General features: G+C 39.9%; 1 protein-coding gene across 1 annotated transcript in view; it reads right to left on the reverse strand.

Moving 5' to 3' along the window:
* ARMH3 (armadillo like helical domain containing 3) overlaps window positions 1-14,958 on the reverse strand; it is a 153,436-nt gene that overhangs the window by 81,693 nt on the left and 56,785 nt on the right. Inside the window, exon 21 of the mRNA XM_006210485.4 lies at window positions 638-720. Coding sequence (XP_006210547.1) covers window positions 638-720 — 83 coding nt within the window. The remainder of the gene's footprint in view (window positions 1-637; window positions 721-14,958) is intronic.

Genomic DNA, 14,958 nt, shown 5'->3' on the forward strand with positions numbered 1-14,958 from the left:
GGTGGGAATATCATATATTGGTGTGTTACTGCTTAACTCTTCCCAACTCTGCATTCAACGTATCATGATAACACCTTGAAAATGGCCATCATGGGTGTAGTTTTATCAAGGAAATCAGCAAATTCCACAAATCAAGGCTTTTCCCTTGATATTAAACATTTATGAACACACTGGGCAACATCCTAAGAAGACAGTCAAAAGGCCCAATGCCTCCCTACCCTAAAGAACAAGTCAGAGAAGGTACCTATAATGTCCCTCAGAAAGCACGAGCAGCCATGAGGAACTACTTACTTGCTGAGACATCGCTAGAGCTTTGCTAAGTACCAACACAGAGATTACAGTGGTCTAGTACAGTCTCTCAACTGGGACCAAGGCTCACGATTCATACCCAGAGATCTGACCTACACCTGCTCCTGCCAGACAATATACTCTCACAAAAGAGTCCCAGGTTCTCCAAAGACATAGGTGAAAGTGGGGAGTGCCAGTGTAGAGATTCTGACCCAAAGGGAAAAATAAAGGCCTGGTCCCCCGCTGTGTCTTAATCCCTAGAACACCAGCACCTGTCTCAAACCGGCCCATCTCTGCCTTAGGTTATGGCTTCAGAAAAAGAAGTATTTTTGTTGTTGTTGTTACTCACCATAAGAGCTAATGTAAAAATGTTGTGTTTGGCCAAAAGTACAGTCTCGTTTGACATAAGGAACTTCAGCAAATTTATCAAGGCTTAAAAAAGAAAGAAAGAAAGACATCAATAAGATATTCAAAGCATAATCAATAAAGTTAAATGAAAGTAGACTAGCTCTATAGAAAGCCAAATAGGGCTAGAATGAGTACATCACAGCTACTAAGGACTTTTTATAAGCAGGAAAAGTAGGTATATTTGAAGAAAGCACTAACCTGCCCAAGCACATATCTGCTTATCTGCCATAGGTTTTTAAAAATCTACTTTTTGCCTCTTCTTAAATATCAATTAAACTCAGAAATTTGCCTATAAAATGGACACTTGAGTGTTCCAAGTTTACTCCTATATGGCAATTTCTCCATCAAATTTGCTCAGTTAACTAGTCAAAATGAGCGTCCCCTTCTCCCTTTAGGCTGCTAGCATCCCAGATCACCAAGTTTTAGCTATGTATATATTTCCAACATCATTGCTAAGAAGGACATCTTTCAATTCTAACTGGTCAACAGATGAGCCAATTATACTGTAGAACCTACTGCTTCAGCTCTGGATGAGAAACGAGTTCATGAAGGAAAAAAAGCCCTCAACTGTTTGAACTATTCAAACAAAAGTGTAGCTTGCTCTGTCCTCTCTCAACCGTGACAACATTTACTGAAAAGGTCCCCTTTCTGCCTGGCAATCCTTAATGAGGGGAGAGAGTGCTAAAATCCAAGCAATCTCAGTAAAGACACTGACTGCCAAGTCCCTAGGTCAACAGTGCAGCTTTAAAGACATTTCTGCAAATAAATATTAAGCATAAAAGAAATTATCAGTTACCTTACACTCTTTCACCCAAAATCACAAAATAAATTCTGCTTCTATGCCCATCATGAGTATTGCCCCTGTACCTATCTCCCCTGCTTGATGGGGAACTACAAAGAAGGGGTTCAGCAGCTGCAAGTAACTGATGGTCCTTTTGTCTTCTCCCCCTCAACCCTCCCTACTTCCACAGACACAAAAAAAGGCTTGACCTCTCTTTTTCTAAGACCGTATCTGCTTCTTTGCCAGCAAAGAAGTCCATTCTCCCATGCTGTCTGAGCTTTGTGTGAAGTTTACTACTCTTAGAGAAGAGATGTGAGCTTTGATTTTAAACAGCAGGGAATGATGAGTAGGAGTAAGTCTCTCCAGACACTGGCTGCCTGCCACACAACACCCCTCACTCTCAATCCTCTAAAAGCACAGGTACAGTAAAGAAACAGCAGGCAAGGAAAAGTACAAGAGCTTGTCTACATTCTGCTTCTAAAGCCTGAATCTTCCCTTCAAACAGAAAAAGAAAAAAAAAAGTCTTGTCAGGGATGAAGGAGGTAGGCATCCTCATTTATGAACTCTTCACCCCAATTCAAGGTCTCTGAGGTTTCAAAATGGAAAGGCAAATGATAGGCAGCTAGCCCTTTTGATGTTGTCTGTTAACAAGTGATCTACTGCACTGGACCCAAAAAACGCTCCATGGGAGCCCGTTCTGGATCACAAAACCTGCTTAGCTCCTACCAGGAGCTCAGAGAATGAAGAGAACTAGCTAAAATCCACATAAAAATGACTACCCAGCCCAAACCTCTCTCCTTAATGAGTGAGGTCTGCCCACTCCACCCCCTAACCCCAGAGCTTAGACAAGCCTTGTTAATGGATAAATCACCTGACAATCAGACCTATAAACCCACAGGAGACAAGAGAAAAGGATAGGTAACACATGTGGCACTCTGCAAAACATAACGGCTAGACAGAGACAAAGCTCCTTTTGCACACATCCAATCAACAAGGGCTTTTGTCCCCAGCACACACAGCACAAAGATGCAGCCACAGCAGTGGTTATGTGGTAATTAAGAGGCAGAAAACCTAGAGAAAAGGAAGTGAGAGCAATGATTTATTGTTCCTCTGCTGGACCAGAGCTAGTCTTGATCTCTGGGATTCAGAGTGGGGGATGACAAAGTGATAAATATGAGGGGAAGAAGAGAGTAATTCTAGCTCAGGCTCAGAGGCAGCCTGTGTCCCAGCTGCCACAGACATCAGCAGAGCCACACAGTATTGGGAAGTAGAGTCCAGCACTGTGATACTCAGAGAGCAGCGTCAGGAGAAACCTGCATTCTGCCCCTGACAACTGAGGTCAGATGCATGGTTCCCCAGTCCTACCTTCCCAAAAAAGCCAAGGTTCTCCTACCTGGAAGTCATTATTCTCTAGAAGGAATTTAATAGGCAGTTAAAATCGACAAAGCAACCTTAAAATTGGTTCCCACAACCCATCAGGGACCACAATTCCTCTTCAAGAGGGAATGCCCCAAATATCCCATAAAACAGTGCTTTTTTCCTCCATCATCTCTCTGATTTTGTACTCATTCTATCAACTGTTCAGTGTGCTATACACATTACTACACACATTTTTTCCTATCCTCTGACCTGCTGTGATGAAAGTTCAAAGTCTGTGAGGCTTCGACATACCCGATCATAGATTTTTTGAGCTAGAAAGGACCTTAGAGGTCATTCAATACAATTCCCTTATTCTGGAATTAGAAAACATCCCCTTTCCCCCACCACCCCAACTATTTAGTGACTAAGCTGGGACTAGAACCTGGTCTCCTATTTAATGTTCCTTCTACCATTAAACAAATAAAGGTGCTAGACAGAATCAAATATTCAAGGGAAGGAAACTTATAAATGGTGTGCTTAGACTTGCTGCCTATACGATCACAAACACTTCTCCAGACTCTGGTTTATAATTTTCTTGGCTGCTCCACGGTTATTTTCATGTATTTGGTCCCCTTCTTCTCTTGGTCCTCAGCTACTTTATTAGAGTACAGGTATTTAATACCTCACTATTACTTTTCTTCTACTCTCATCACTTAAAAAACTCCCAGCAGCTTTTCTCAGCATAAACCGCCTCAGCAGGCCCTCTATATCCGCTCTCATCTCTCTTCACATCTCACCTTTCACACACCTCTCTCCTTTCACACACATCTTTCCCCCTTTCTGTTTCTGCTTCCTCTCTAGTATCTTAAAAACAAACAAACAAACAAAGCCTGCCAACTAAAACTGTTTCTATTTCCCTCACTCAGGGTTGCCTCCTTTTTAATTATGTACTGAACATGGAATATGATTGGATCTGGACTTCAAGGGGAGCTAAGATCCCCTTTCTTTATGCAAAATCAGAACCAAAACCAAAACATGAGTATAAACAGTTAATATCCAGGCTTATTCATAGGCTACTGTGGTATAAAGCTAAGACCAGGTTTAACTGCAGGCCAAAGAAAAGCCTTGTGTCAGGGGCAGGTTCAAGGACTTTATAGAACTGGTACCCAGGAGCTCAGTGCCAGCACACATGTAGCACAGAGCTCATGCTGGCTGGCTTCTGGCTCACGGATACTCTCTATACACACCCATTTTTAGAAAACTGTCCTTGATCCTCTTGTCCACTTGGTGCCATATGGGCACATGACCAGCCAAACTGTTCCAAGGACAGTCTCAGAAGTAACAGTACATAGAGGAAAGAGTTAAGATAACTATAAAAGATAAAGGGTTGGTTGTATAAACATAGTATTGTTCATTAGTCATATGTCTATAAGAGTTTGGTATCAAGTACAATACATGTTGTAGTCACTGTGAAGATAAAGGGGCAGGATATACTCCTTTTTCTCTTTAGTTTAACCCTTTGGTTTACCATGTTTCCAATTCTTAAATAATAGTTTTTAAAAGGAAGCAGAGGGGAAGAGACTAACACAAGCTCTTCCTCACTAAAGACACAACCCTATGAGAGGCTTCCAAAGAAAAAGGGCCTATGTTATAGAAACTCAGTACAGTATAAATTGTTTTGCCCATTATGTGAGCAATTGCTGTTCATCCCATAAAACAAAATGGCACAGTTTATTGCAGAGTATCGTTTAAGATGAGGAAAGCTTGGTGGTTGAGACCTTCCAGGCCTTTAAATACACACTTCTCAGCAGCCCCCATCCTCCACAGTCTCAGGAGTAGGCTGCCCCAAAACACCAATGAGATAGATGTAATATATAAAGAAATTCATATCTTCCTGAGCGACAGCTCCAAGTCAAGAACTGTGCCAGAAGCTCACACAAAGTACTGTTGTCCCAGCAGCACTATTTACAATAGCCAAAACATGGAAACAGCCTAAATGTCCATCAACAGGTGACTGGATAAAGAAGATGTGGTATATTTATACAATGGAATACTACTCAGCCATAAAAACCGACAACACAATGCCATTTGCAGCAACATGGATGCTCCTAGAGAATGTCATTCTAAGTGAAGTAAGCTAGAAAGAGAAAGAAAAATACCATATGAGATCGCTCATATGTGGAATCTAAAAAACAAAAACAAAAACAAACAAATAAAAACAAAGCATAAATACAGGACAGAAATAGACTCATGGACAGAGAATACAGACTTGTGGTTACCAGGGTGGTGGAGGGTGGGAAGGGATAGACTGGGATTTCAAAATTGTAGAATAGATAAACAAGATTACACTGTATAGCACAGGGAAATATACACAAAATGTTATGATAAATCACAGAGAAAAAAATGTGACAATGAGTGTGTATATGTCCATGAATGACTGAAAAATTGTGCTGAACACTGGAATTTGACACAACATTGTAAAATGATTATAAATCAATAAAAAATGTTAAAAAAAAAAGTTTCTGGAGAAATAAAATAAAATAATACTCTCAAAAAAAAAAAAGTACTGTTGTCCCTCATTATCCTTGGGAAGTGATTGGTTGCAGGACCCCCCACAGATACAAAAATCCATAAATGTCCAAGTCCTTTATATAAAATGGCATAGCATTTGCATACAACCTACACATATATTCCTGTATACTTTAAATCATCTCCAGATTACTTATAATACCTGATATAATATAAATGCTATGTAAATAGTTGTAAATACAACGTAAATGCTATATAAATAGTTGCTGGTGTGCAGCATATTCAAGTTTTGCTCTTTGGAACTTTCTGGAATTTTTTTCAAATATTTTTGATCCATTGTTGGTTGAATCCATGGATATGGAACCACAGATACAGAGCGACAGCTATCTCAAAACTTCCCTCTTTTCTACTGCCCTCCACTTGATATCTTAAAAAAGAGACACTTAACTACTGGAATCACCTCCCCCACACTGCATTTATCTCTTTTCAAAGGGAGAAACACATCAATCACAAGTGACAAGGGAGGTAACATTTATTAGGTACCTGTTAGATGCCAGGCATTATGTAAAGTAGTTAAAGTACATCACTCTCACTGAATTCTCTTAATTATCCAATTACGTAGGTATTACTGTCCCAATTTACAGATGACCAAATTGAAATTCAGAAAGGTTAATGAATAAGTAATCCAAACCACATAGCTAGTTGGAGCTAGACCGCACTAAGGGCAACATAACAGGAAGGTCCATGAACTCCCACTGCTGAGGTCTATGAAACTGTACTGATTCCTCCTAAACTTCAATTAAAAAAACATTTGTTGATGGTGAAGCAATTAGCTATCTAGGGCCAATATCTATATTTGCTTCCCAAAACCATAACTTTAGTCAGAACACCAATAATCAGCCCCTCACATACCCAAGTGACCAATGGAAAAATCTTCTAAGTTCAAGTCTATCTCTTTTGTAAGCATCTCAGGGTTTCACTCTACTGACCTAGGACATTTAAACCTGCATTCTTTCAAAAACAAGAGGTTGAAAGCAAGAACTCAAGTATTTGTACAGTCACGTTCCTAGAAGCATTATTCGCAATAGCCAAAAGGTGGAAGGAATACAAGAATGTATTGACAGATGAATAGTTAAACCAAACATGGTATATACATACAACAAAATAATATTCAGCATGAAAGAGGAAGGAAATTCAGACACAAGCTAAAACATGGATGAACCATGAAGACACTATGCTAAGTGAAGTCAGTCAGTCACAAAGAGACAAATACTCTATGATTCGACTTACATGCAGTACCCAGAGAAATCAAATTTGTGGAGACAGAAAATAGATTGGTGGTTATCAGGGGTGTGGAGAGGGAAGAATGCGGAGTTACTGTTTAATGGATGGATACAGAGTTTCAGTTTAAGAAAATTAAAAAGTTCTGGAGATGGAAGGTAGAGTCAGTTGTACAACAGAAATGTACTTAACGCCACTGAACTGTACACTTAAAAATGGTTTTACCAGTTAAAAAAACAAACAAACAAGAGACCAGTGTTTTTCTTTCCATGGACACTAGTATGAGCCCTGCAAACTCTCCATCCCAACTTTCTATAACCTCAGCATAACTGATGAGCTGAAATTTACATCACGGTACACAGAACTGAGTACAGGGCTAAACATACAAAGGTGTTTTCTTTTTGATGGGGAAAAGAAAAGGAGCCAAATATACTCAATCATCAGAGAACCATGGACTCTTGGGCAGAAATGCAAATTCAAAATGAACCCTGGACAGCTTCCAAGACAATACTACGGCAGTTTTCAAAATAATAATCAAACTTTACAATCAAAGCTATCAATACACTGAAGTACAGCTGACCCTTGAACAACATGGATTTGAACTGTGCAGGTTCATTTATATTTCGATTCTTTTCAATAAATGCATACTACAGTACTACACAATCCATGTTTGGTTGAATCCAAAGATGAGAAACCATGGATAAGAAGGGCTGATAGTAAAGTTACATGCAGATTTTCAACAGGGATGGAGGGGGTGGGGAGATGTTAGCACCCCAAACCCTCACACTGTTCAAGGGTCAATTGTACTAACAATATTCTTGGAAATCCTTGGGGATCCTGGGTTTGACTCCTAATCATTTCTATTTCTACTAAATGAGGCTCCAGATACCTGGCTCCAACTACTCTTTACCTGCACTGAATGAAAAATAGAGAAGTTATGTCAGTGAAACATTTGAGGTATTAAATTGCACATTCCATATGTTTAATTTGTAGGGAAGTGGGTGCTCCAAGAACACTTAGGTCTTCATTGAAAAGTCTTTTTTTCCAGGCACTTTGAAAACTTAGTTTCTGGGTTCTTTTTCAGGAACTACCAATTGGCTGCAACTGCTGCCTCTTTTGACTCTGCATTAGAGGCAAGTGTCAGGCTCCTACTTATCTTTGGCCCTAGCTCTTTTCCTTGGAGACTCCTGGGCATCAAATATGGCAGCAGCGTACAGAAGTTCTGACTTTTCTGTATGCAGACATACGTAGAATAGAAGATAGTGTGCAGGTTCTGGGAAGCTGAGCCAGGAACGGACACCTTGATTGTTCCCTGAGTCCCAAGTGAATTCCCAGAGGCAGAAGCAGTCAATCTGTTTTCCAAATGGGAGGGGTTCAGAACTATCCACCTGAGAATTCTGCCACTTTACACAGGCTCCCTCCGCTGCCCCGCCTCACTCCACAAGGAACCTTGTTTGCAGAGCTGTTCCTAGCATTAGTGTAACTCACACAATGAGGACTTTCTCAGACTTTTTCTAACCTGCTTTGAATTCAAAGGGAAGAAAAGAAGGTAGCAAGCAGCAAATTTTGTTGCCATGTAGGAAAGTAAGATGAATAATGGATATGGGAACTTCTCCAGAGCTAAAACCTGTCCCCTACACTGAGGTAAACCAGGTGCAGAGAGGAACAAGCCAACCATGGGAAGACACAATTAAGTGGTAGCTCAGCGTCTGCCTCAGAGAAGCAGAGGGGAGGTTTAATTACAAAACCAAGTGAATGACATTTAAATAAGATTAAAAACAGGAAGGAGACAGAGAGCCTCCAGCAGAGCACAAACAAATGTCTCTGAAGAATCAGGTCAGAGAGAGCTGTCTGTTTGAACAGCTTTTACATGCTATGGAGAGGAAGAGAGACAAAGCAAAGGCAAGACTCAGCCAGGCACTATTTTGTGGCCTGGCATGGAGCGAGGATGAGATGCCAGAGATTCCAAGTCAAAATCCACTCATTAGGGGAAGTGAATAATTTCACAGTGACTGATAGAACAGAAATACTTAGCACCTCACTTGCATAGGAAAGAGGTAGAAGAACACAAAGGGCAGGCTAGAAATAGCACTAGTGTAACAAGCCAATGCCTCCAAAACCCCAGAGGCACTATAAACTCTAACCAATTCTAGCATCTCTGGACAAAATCACCAATTACCCAGGGACACTGCCAGCAATCAGCAGACTCACTGTCAATCAGCAAAGTGGCACAGGAAGGACTTAGAAACCAACACTTACCAGCAGAATAATTTTAAAATACACTAGATGGCTTTTCAGAATACAGGTATCTGGCTGACTGCAAACACAAGCACCTCACTGAAACAGAGGCCAATGAGTCAAACAAGAAAATGAAATGGCTTTGGCTATGTGCTATGAGCCTCTCCAGGTGAACAGAGCACAAAAGTCAGTACATCTAGTGGGAGGATTCCGGGAAGACTGTGAAGCACCAGGATCTCTGGCCCCTCCTAGACAGTAACTGCACTGGCAGAATCTGTCTGATGTAACTATTTTATAACTCTGGATTCCAATGAAGGTTTGCAACTTCCAGAAGATGGTAAATTTGGTTCATTTTGGTCAATTTCAACTCTTAGCACATTAGCAGCTACCCATTCCCCACCCCCCAGCCATGTGGCAAGCTGCTGTACACCTGTTTCTGGAGCAGCTTACAAGGGCTAGTGTGGGCAAAAAGGACCCTGTCTTCCAAATATGGGGACCTGTGCTCTAATCACTGATTTGCTGCTTCTGAACATAGAGATGCAAAGAGATGGGCAGCTATTTTGTTATACCTCCCCTCATTGTTGTAAGTCCTTCCCCTTCAGGCAGTGACTCCAGATTTAAAGGGCCAGTGCCCCCCTTTTTCCCCACCTTCATTTTTTACTTTTCCCCTTTCAGGAGCCAGAGATTAAAGACTAGGACATTCAAAAACAACTGCATATACAGAGGAAATTAGAGAATGACTGTGCATGCCCAAAAAAAGTCTCAGAGGAGACCTTTAAAAAGCCATTAAGTTTACACCTTAGGCTGATCACTAGCACAGAGACAGTCTACAATCTATAATCAAAAATAACAACAACAACAACAAAAAAGAAACAGCAAACTCTGCAGGAAGGGGGAGAATCTCATTTCTTAAACCTTGAGGACATTATAAGTGAAATAAACCAGTCACACAAAAAAAGAAATACTGTATGATTCCATTTACATGCGGTACTTAGAGTAGTCAAAATCATAAAAGACAGAAGGCAGAATGGTGGTTGTCAGGGACTGGGGGAAAGAGAGAAGAGTTTCAGTTTTACAAGATGACAAGAGTTTTGGGAAATGATGGTGGTGACAGCTGCATAACCGTATGAATGCATTTAGTACCACTGAACATATATTAAAAAATGGTTAAGACGGTAACCACATGTGTTGTTATGTGTATTTTAACACAATAAAAAGTCAGTATGTCAACAGATTGCACTGTCTAAAGGTGCCACACTCCTCTTGATGACCTGGAAAAAAGAACAAATCCTTTCTTTAAATGGAAGTTAGGTTTTGTCTTACAATTTTCCTTGCTGTTGAAGTATATCTGCTAAAGAGAAAATAAGATTCTCAACTGTCTCCAATTCCCCATTTTCTTGAGGACACTGCAGTCCTCACAGTTACCACCCACCCTCTTCTTTATCATGAAAATGAGCTTTTATGTGAAAATTCCCATATGGAACTTAGACTCTGAGAAATGCAAGATCCCATACACCTCATTCCTATGCAGCTGTCTCTAATTAAGCATGATCAGAAGCCACTGCCGCCTTCTCGGGCCCTATACCACTTCCTTATTTTTCCAACATTGCTCAACTGAAAGATAGTCAAAGTCACCGTTTAAGAAATCTAATAGTCAATGAAACCATGTCTCAGTGGAGCCATCTGAGGTAGAATCAAGAACTTTACTTTCTGACAAAATGAGAGAAAACCAATAACAGACCTGTCCCGCTCACTAGAGATCCAGGGAATGATGATACTTTATGAAACCAACCAGTTAGGCAGAGCAACAAAAGCACAGCTACTCCTTCCTCTGCCTCTTTTACTTGACAAGATGCTAATGGGCCTATGAGAGTTGACATTTCTCTGGATAGGAAGTGACTTTATGTGCAAAGAAAATAACAGAGATTGCTCACTCTTTTAAGAGGCTTGTAGGTAGGAATCTTTTTCTCCTAACAGGCTTAACTTGTTAGAAATTCTTATCTTTTGCTTCTGCCAAGTTTCTGAGGGGATGAGGACAAGAGAAAGACTCAAAATAGTATAAATTCTGGATTTAGCCAAATGTGGTGATTTGAAGGAAAAAAAAGTTTCCTGGCATTCTTTTTCAGTCTTGGAGCTTTGTACACTGCTGTACAAAATCTTTCATAACAAAATTATGAAAAGAGAGAAATACCTTCTAATGCCTGTATATCAGAACATTCTAACTTTGAGAGGAACTGACTGTCCACAGAAGCCTCCATCTTCTTGCACATGGAAGCTACAGCAGTCTTAATTAGGCACATCAAGCCTAGAATACATCGTGTAACATATTTCCCTAAATCAGAGAAAATTTGGGGAAAAGAGGAAGAACAATTTAAGAAGCAATTTTAAGAACAAAACAGCAATAGCAGCTGCCAAAATTCCTCTTCCCATATACTCTAGCTGTTTACTGCTATGTTCTTTCCCACCTGGATATACCCTCTTCAAAACTAAAAAAGCGATATTGTAGAGTTATGTAAGATGTTACCATTGGCGGAAGCTGGGTGAAGGGTACAAGAACTCTCAGTACTATTTTTGCAACTTCCTGTGAGTCTATAATTATATCAAAATAAAAAGTTCAAAAAAGAAACTAAACTAAAAGAAGCAGACAATTAAAAATTCAAAAGACAGTTTCCCCAAATCAGGGGGGACTGCTAAACCGTCAAAGCTAAACCGATACAAGAACTGCCAAGTAAACCTACGACTCAAGTCAGTCTTTCTCTCGAAAATTTTCAGTCCTGTATGACAACACCTCTAGTGTAACAAGCTCCCAATGAAAGACTCTCAATTCCCAGTCTCAAGGTGTACCTAACCATGAAGTCATAGGCTTCTGTCAGTGATGAGAGACCCAGCTGGATCCAGAAAGCTGTGACACTCTGTGGGTTTTCTATTTTTCCCAGTAGGTATCTAAAAGATCAGGCCACGTACAATTTCTCTCTTTTTCAGAAAGTTGTGAATGCTTTGGATGCTATTTAACACAGTGAAGCTGAACAGATTGTTTTGGGGGCTTTAGGGGCCTCTCTTCCCGCAGGGAGGCAAATGTTGCCTAGTGATCTGTGTCTGAGCATAGGAGTCAGGAACTCTAAGTTCTCATCATGACTCTGTTTAGTGTCTGGTTCCATGATCCTTAGCAACTCACTTATCCTTCTATACCTCAACTCCATTTTCCAACAAATGGTGATAAAAACAATGACTTATCACCAAGGGGTATGGCAAAGTGAAAGAGTAAGAAGAACTGTGATCCATAGATAAATGTCAAATATAAAATGCCAATATAAATCTGCCTTTAAATCAACCCTTGTTTTCAGACTGTAGACAGCTACTCTATTTAAAGGCAGGCTGCCTCCCCAATACTCCTTCTGTCCACAGCAAAAATAAAAGAAGCTGATTCCAAGAAGTTCTGTTCAAGTATTCTCCTCTCCAACAACTACATGTGTCTCTCTACACATTCTGCTCATTCTTTGGTTAATGGCTTAGAAACCACCTAAGTTTCCATTTTCACTTGGTTAAAAGCAATCCATGTATCTGTAGGTAGGGAAGAAAGACAAAAGAAAGAGAAATTACCCACTACTCCCTTTCACATCAACAACACAAAAAGGTGATGAAGTCAGCTCCTAATACTATTACTACTACTACTACTACTACTACTACTACTACTACTACTACTACTACTACTACTACTACTACTATTATTATTATTATTTGAGGTCAAAATACAACATTGGGCTGCTTTAAGAGAATGTTGATTCATCATTAATGGAAATTCTACATACCCACTCATCCATTTATTTATTCATTCAAATGTTTTCTGAGCCCCTATTATAAGCCAAGCAGTGTGCTGGGGCTAAAACAATGATTAAAACACAGGCCCTGCCCTCCAGGAACTTTTTAAAAAGGAAAAATAGATATTTAAACAAATCATTGTACAGACATAGGCAAACATAGCAAAATAATGTGATATGCTAAAATAGAAGCCCGAAGTTCCACAGGAAGACACAGGAAACAAAACATAGGGACCAACACGACTCTGGCCTCAAGAAATTCAGAGATTCCTAAGCTAAAGTTCCTAGGAGGGGTGTAGCACAATCAGTAAATAAAGAAAAAATTAATCAAGTATTAAGATATTCTATGAAGACAGAATTAATTGGGAGGTCGTGGAACCTAAAAATATGGGGATTCTTAACATAGGATCATGGATGGGCTTCAGAAGGTCCATGAACTCTCTGAAATTATATGCAAAATATATATGTGCAAATGGACATTTTCCTGGATCATATCTTTCATTATAATCTCAAAGGTAAAGAACTATTTCACTAGGATCTTATCCTAAAACCCAATTTTCTATCTTTATCAGAGAAGAGTTTTAAGATCTAATTTTTCACTCAAAATAGGAGATCTGGGTAGCCTAGAGGTCAGAGAAGAACTATGAACTTTTCATAACTTGGTGAAAAATAGTGACTGCTGAAAAGAAGGCAATGAGAAAGGCAGGATTTCTCCCTTTCCATATTCTAGTTGAAGTTAGCCTAAATATATTTCCCCACATACTCAGATACCATGGTGACAGGCATCATATAAATAGACAGTGGCAGCAGGGAGTAGGTCACAGCTTATGTCTGTGAAACCAACATATCAGGCAGGATTAAACCCTAACAAATATAGTTGGCTCCTCCTCATCCATAAAACCAAGCCTGAGAATTCCATACAGGAATTTGGAGGGGGACCTCTGGCTACCTCCCCAATCACAAAGAGCTACTATAATCAAACATATAAGAATAAAAATCACCACTAGAAGTGCAGTGACACTAAACACCCCCATTCCAAATAACAAATGGCATTTGGACCCTAGCTGATCGCTTCCTAGGCACTCCAGGTCTCCCACGTTTCCAAGCTAACAACAAATATCTTACCAGTCTTATTTGTAAGTAAAATTCAATTAACGTTTGCAGCATGGGCAAGCATCTATATACATAAGCATGCTTGCCATGATGAGCTTCACACACCTCCCTCAAATCCGTAAGTCTAGAAGGCAAAGAAAGAATGAAAATACGGGCATACCAAAATATGAGGGGTAGTCAGCCAAGGAGTAGGTGGATCCACCATAGCCATATTTATATTCACTGATTGTAATATTATACATTATCATGGGCTCTGATGCATCAGATGTAGTGTAGTGTTTTGCAGCTTTCCTTAACACTTGCTGCTCGTCATCTCACTGTATATACTCCATCCATGAATATGGGGAGCCAGGGTTCCAAGAGGGCTCACCTAGTCTGCACTGGAAAAGGAGCTATCCTCACTTGGCAGAGAACTCTAGTACAAACGCCTATGCCTTAGAAACAAGCAGCTGTCCAAGTCTCACTAACGACACTCATACACACTTCCTCTCAAAACTATCATAGGCCTTAGAAAGCAAATCAATCAGTCCTAAAATAGCAAATAATTATAAACAGAGCTGAACATGACATAAAGCACTCAAAAAAATAGTCAACCGACCAACACAGAATGAAGAATGGTCTCCTGCCTCATAATTTTCTAGCCAGAATAGGAAAAGCTAATATTCAGAAAGATAAATATAAAAGACATTTTTTATCACTTTAAAATATAATTGCCTTTTAAAACAAAAATGATGGCAATGTATTTTGGGATTTATAACATATGTAAAAGTAAAATGTGTGACAACAGCAGCATAAAGGACAGGATACAAGGTAGAGGTAAGAGACTAATAGGAAGCCCTAGGCCCCAGGGAGACAGACCAGGGTGAAGGGTAGGAGGCAATGGAAGAGGCAATGGAACAGGACAATGAGGAAGATGACAAGCGTAGAAGAAAGGCAGAGACAGGATGGCTAGGATAGAAAGGAAGAAGAATAGAATAAAAGAGAAAATAAAACCAGAAGAGAATCAAAAGCAGGTAGAAACAACTACTACCACCAACTCTTCAGTATTACAATGTGTAACTTCATCTCAGTTATAGACATCAACCACTTCTGCTTGTTATAAGCCCTACGATTATACTGATACCCAGAGATTTGCATCATTTT

Source organism: Vicugna pacos, chromosome 11, assembly GCF_048564905.1.
Source record: "Vicugna pacos chromosome 11, VicPac4, whole genome shotgun sequence".
Classification (NCBI taxonomy): domain Eukaryota; kingdom Metazoa; phylum Chordata; class Mammalia; order Artiodactyla; family Camelidae; genus Vicugna; species Vicugna pacos.